Source organism: Chrysemys picta, chromosome 2, assembly GCF_011386835.1.
Source record: "Chrysemys picta bellii isolate R12L10 chromosome 2, ASM1138683v2, whole genome shotgun sequence".
NCBI lineage: Eukaryota > Metazoa > Chordata > Testudines > Emydidae > Chrysemys > Chrysemys picta.
The window spans coordinates 104,997,311-105,003,310 of record NC_088792.1 but is presented as its reverse complement, the minus strand read 5'-3'; the positions used below and the strand labels follow the sequence as shown (position 1 = coordinate 105,003,310).

General features: G+C 41.3%; 1 protein-coding gene across 1 annotated transcript; it reads left to right on the top strand.

Moving 5' to 3' along the window:
* The first annotated feature begins 3,162 nt into the window (after positions 1–3,162).
* On the top strand, positions 3,163–5,547 carry LOC135981428 (general transcription factor II-I repeat domain-containing protein 2A-like). Its single transcript, XM_065583892.1, has one exon. The coding sequence runs from the start codon at positions 3,417–3,419 to the stop codon at positions 5,223–5,225; it is 1,809 nt and encodes a 602-aa protein (XP_065439964.1). The 5' UTR covers positions 3,163–3,416; the 3' UTR covers positions 5,226–5,547.
* Positions 5,548–6,000: the final 453 nt, after the last annotated feature.

Here is a 6,000-nt window from a genome sequence, read left to right as displayed (position 1 = left end):
GGGGGCAGGGTCTTGAGTACACGGAGAAGGGCCGGGGGCTATTCTCCCTTAACGGCCGGGTCACCGGCCGCCCATGATTTAAAGGTTCACATTTTGTTACAAAAGCTACCTCAAACAATGAAAACAAGAAGGGTATACATTTTTAACATCAACTGAAAATATTTAAGTGGTGCTTGAAAGTATTTTCTATATCTTGCAACGTTGGTAGTTGTGGTTTGTGGATGCAAGATGTGCATATGAAAAATGGATATTGCTAAATTTTCCCTGTGAGTAGAATGTTTTAAAAATGACTAATGACAGTTACAAGCATGGGAGTGACTATGCTAATAAGATGATGCAAAGTTACTTATGGGAGTGACTGCATTAGTATCTGCTTAACCTCTGGGTATAACCTAGTTTTGTCCAAAAGGCTCTGTTGGGCTGTCTGCTTGTGCAGGTGATAAAAGTGCTGTACCATCTCTTCAGCCAACCTACCCTCCTTAGTGATTATTAAACATTACATCATATCCCAAAGATGGTGCATGTACTGCCTCTGTGTCTGTTGGATTTAAAGAAAATTGGCATCAATTTAAGCAACAATTGGAATTTTCCTTGATGCAAGTTTTCAGGGAGAGCACCTAAAGACAAGCAATGCTTATCTACTTGGCAGCTCCAGCAGTATTGGAGGCATTCAATGCATACATAGTATGGTAAAGACGATAAAACAGATTTGGCACACATGTTATGGATACCTTTAGGGTACTAAAGCCTCTGAAAATAGTCTGAATTTTGAAAGATAGTTGCTTTTTCTTCACTATTAATACTATGTGAACCAGTTAGTGCATATGTGACCAACTTCTTGCTCAAATGTAAATTTATGGAGCTATAGTATTATAAACTGACTTGTCAATAGAGTGACTATGTGAGGTGTAAATTGCTGTGGAGAAACAGATTTACTCTTACCTTGAGTTATAGAAATTTAAGTAGCTAGCAAAAGTAGGGAAATTCAGATTCAGGTTCCGAGGCCCTGATTCTGCAAAGAACTTTGAAGACAGACCCCTGTGCCTTTCCAAGTGCCATTGAAGTCTGTGAGTTCATTGCAGGAGTGGAGCCATAGAGCCAGTGCAGAATGAAGAGTTAGTTCATGTGGCATCTTTCTCTAAATGAACAAACTGGAAATGAAGGAAATCAAAGTAATAAAATGGTTTAAAAGGAAGTGGAACAGGAGGGTTTTCTGACAGGATAAAATTCACATGCACTGCATGTGGTCAAGAACATGAGCCAAGGTATTTTCCAGTATTTGGTGAAATGTGCCATAGGCACAAATGGAACAATGTTTCCCAATTCAGCTGCAAGCATCCACAGCCTGGAGAACAGTAAGACAATGAGACAGATATCCTTGTTTGTAGAATGACTACAGTGCAAAAATTAAGTGAATGGCAAATACAGTCAATGTCAGGGTTGTATCCTCCAAATTGGAGAACAAAGCAGTGTTCACTGAAGAAAAGGCTAATCCTCTCCAGTCAGATTGGCAGACCCTGGTGTTTTTTGCCTTCCTTTGAAGCATGGTATATGGGTCATTTGCAGGTTTAAAGTAGTTGTAAATGATGGCTTCTCAGTAACTTGAAGTCTTAAAATCATGATTTGAGGACTTCAGTAACTCAGCCAGAGGGGTCTATTACAGGAGTAAGTGGGTGAGGTTCTGTGGCCTGCAATGTGCAGAAGGTCAGATTAGATGATCAAGATGGTGCCTTCTGACCTTAATGTCTATGAATCTATGATATATAAACCTAAAGTAAATCTTGATTAATATTCCAATCAAAATATCAAAATAATTGTGTTCACAGCATACAGACAGAAAAGTTAGATAAAAACATAACACTCTTGCTGGATGGAAGGTAGCAGTGTATCATACTTTTTGCTTAAAATCCAGAAAGATAACAAACAATAACCAAAAAGAGAGAGAGACAAAGAAGGCTGCTCCCTAAAGCACATAGGCACAATTTACCTCACCTTGTTCTAGGCTGGGTCTTTCCAAAATGACTCTGAGTTGCACACTTCCCTACAGAGCCCCCTAGGTGGCAAGCAGGGCCAGGACTAGCTATTAGAATTTATTTTAAAAACCCTCAACCTTCCATGAAACCCTGTCAAATAAATGGCTTTTGCACCAGCCAAAATGTGTTCTGATAAAGGCCAAACATTTGAAAGTGAAGAAATGTATTGAGTACATCATGCAACTCAAACAGTCTTAGTCTCTACTTTCAGGAGACGATATATTCAACATTTCATGCAAAAAATGACCTTTATATTAAGAATTTGTGGGAAGTTGGGCAAAATCAGCATTCTATTGGAAAGTACAACCTTAGCTGTGGAGTTACTAACACAACTCCACAATTATTCTCAAGTGTACAGCCTACAGTTACGCTATTCTATTATTCATAAGGTGATGGATTTTTAAAAAGAAAAGTTGTTTAGAATCTGGATGACATGGTTAGCTGGATTATCATTTGATGGCAGATAAAATATATTGCTGGCTTCTGACAGCTATTATTTAGGTCACTAAGATTTGGTAGTAAAATAAATAGTTCACAGCTTTACTGTATACATGCTATCCTGCCATATGGAACTGAGGCCCAGATCCTGCACCGAGTTATGCTCAGCACACACCAGTGGGGCAATTTATCTATCCATTTAGCTCTTATCACAGGAGTATCTGAGCATCCCACAATCACTAACAGTTTTTATCTTCAGAATGCCCCACTGAAATAGGGAAGTTGTATCCCCATTGGGCAGGTGGGGAACTGAGACAGATGATAGATTGACTCACACAGAGTCATTCATGTAGAGTGTGACAGAGCCAGGAATTGAACTTAGGTTTCTTGAGTCCCAGTGAAGATCATCCTTCCTCCTGTGTGCGTGCAGGGTCTGTGCCCATGGAGTTCATTATAGCAGAAGGGTCTAAAATTCTCAAAGTCCCATCCCAGCAAGTGCTCATTCTTGTGTAAAACTCCATCCCAGTTTTGAGGGACACTCTCTCCTTCAGTTATGCCAAAGATCTAAGGCTTGTCTACATGGTGCTGCAATGATGTGTAATTTCTAAAGCACGCCAACATGTTGCACACTAACAGTCCTGAGTAGACCATGCTGGCAAAAATTAAAAGTTCTCTAGTGCTTGTTAACATAGTGCTGTTTCAGTCTAGAACACATGTGTCAAACTCAAGGCCCGCGGGCCACATCCGGCCCGCCATACAACTATATCCGGCCCGCGAAATCGTTTTATATATCTGTTTTTAATGGCCCTGTGATATGACGCCCCAATAACACACACTACAAATCCCATGATGCAGTGCAATTGCCGCCAACGGCAAGCCGCGGTTCAAGTTCGCGGTCTGTTGATGTATACAACGCTAATATCAAATCAAAGCTAGACCCCAACAATGGCCAAGAGAAAACTTGATTCTGAAAACCGAGGCTTTCAAAGCCGGTGGGAGAATGAGTATATGTTTACTGAAATTGCAGGTAAACCAGTGTGTCTCCTTTGCGGGAGTAATATCGCTGTAATGAAGGAGTATAACCTAAGACGGCACTACGAGACGAAACATGAGAACAAATTCAAAAACCTGAGCGCAGGACAGAAGCTACAAAAAGTAGAGGAGTTGAAGAAGAATTTGACATCCCAGCAGACGTTTTTCACCAAAGCAAAATCACAAAGTGAAGCTGCTGTGAAAGCAAGTTTCATTGTGGCCGAAGAGATCGCCAAATCAGGACGGCCGTTTACCGAGGGGGAATTCGTAAAGAATTGTATGATGAAAGTGTGCGACGTCCTTTGTCCAGATAAAACGCGAGCGTTTGCAAATGTAAGCCTCAGCAGAAACACTGTTGCTAATCGGGTTTGTGAGATGGCGACTGATTTGAAAACACAGTTGATTGAAAGAGCAAAAGATTTTGTTGCATACTCCCTTGCCGTGGATGAAACTACTGACGCGACTGACACTGCACAGCTGGCGATATTTATCCGTGGTGTGGATTCCAATTTGTGCGTAACAGAGGAAATACTGGACATTAAATCGATGCACGGGACAACGAAAGGAGAAGACATCTTTGGAAATGTATTTCAAAGTGTAACCGACATGAAACTGCCGTGGGAAAAACTCGTTGGACTTACAACAGATGGCGCACCTGCTATGTGTGGTGAAAAAAATGGACTGGTGGGAAGGATGCGCTCAAAGATGCGGGAGGAGAACTGTGCCGGTGAGTTGACAGTGTATCACTGCATCATACACCAGGAATCGCTGAGTGCTAAAGTCCTAAAAATGGATCATGTGATGAACACTGTAACACAAACCGTCAACTTTATCAGAGCCCACGGTTTAAATCACCGCCAATTCCAGTCTTTTCTGCGGGAAATAGATAGCGAGTTTGGCGATATGCCATATCATACGGAGGTCCGGTGGCTAAGTCGGGGAAAAGTTCTCAAAAGACACTTTGAGCTGCGAGAGGAAATCTGCCAGTTCATGGACAGTAAGGGGAAAGACTGCACAGTTCTGCGGGATGAAAAGTGGAAATGTGAGTTGGCGTTCCTGGCTGACATAACGTCGCATCTTAGCGCTTTAAACCTTCAACTCCAGGGACGGGAGCACATAATAACCGATATGCATGATGCAGTGAAGGCATTTCAAGTGAAGCTGCGCTTATGGGAGACACAAATGCACCAATGCAACTTGTCTCACTTTCCCTGTTGCCAAGTAATACGGAACCAAGAAAGTGCCACAGTTTTCCCAAATGCCACCTTTGCTGAAAAACTCAGCGCGCTGCGCACTGAGTTCGCACGGCGCTTCAGTGACTTTGAGGCACAGAAAAGTAACTTCGAGCTGCTTCGCAACCCATTTGCAGTCGATGTGGAAACCGCACCTGTAGAAATGCAGATGGAGCTGATAGAACTGCAATGTAACGGGACACTGAAGGCAAAGTACGACACTGCGGGGCCAGCACAGTTCACTCGCTTCATTCCTGAAGCGATGCCGCAGCTCCGCCAACAGGCGGCTCGAATCCTGTCCATGTTTGGCAGCACATATCTGTGCGAGCAGCTGTTCTCTGTGATGAAAATTAACAAAACGTCACACAGGAGTCGCCTCACTGATGAACACCTGCAATCGATCCTGAGAATCTTCACAACACAGAACCTAACCCCAAACATAAACGAACTTGTTGCAAAGAAAAGACTCCAAGTATCAGGCTCTGACTAAATAGGACAAGAAAATGGAATGTTATGATTTGTTATGATTATACTTTTGCTTTAAATTCAATTTTTTATTTATATTTTCAGATTTTTTAATATTCCAGCATGTACAGATTTTGAATGTATTGTATTGACAGGATATTTTTTTATGAAGAGCAAAATATTTTAAGTTCAAATGTATTTATTTTGGAATGATATCCTGTATTTTGGTTCATATTAATGGTTAAAAAACATAAATATTTAGTCTGTTAAATAAATGGTTATACTGTTCGGCCCGCGAGTTTTGAGTTTTGGCCCCCTGTGCAATTGAGTTTGACACCCCTGGTCTAGAATATGGGAAGGGCTCTTTCCAGGATATTACTAATATGTCTGAGAATAAAAAAAGTGCTGAGTCCTTCCCCAAGATAAAAAACTGCATTATTAAAAAATCATTTAGTAATTTGCTGAAAATATTTTTCCATGGTACATATTTTTGCCAGCTGTGCTCCTCCCTTTCCACCCCCACTTTTTGGCAGCTTGCAGTGTGAAGCATTTAGGAGAGCAGAAATTTCCCTGCAGACAATCCCCCACCAATAGCTCTTATAAAAATATTTTGAAAATAACAAAACTTTTTAAAAGAAACCACACTTTAAAGTTAAAAACAAAATTCCTGCCTAATACCCCCTCTTGATTCTGCCAGCTGCAGAGATGGAGACCAACTGAAACAGCTATCATGAGAGATGGAAATACATGCACAAGAGAAAAAACAACGAGGAGTCCTTGTGGCACCTTAGAGACTAACA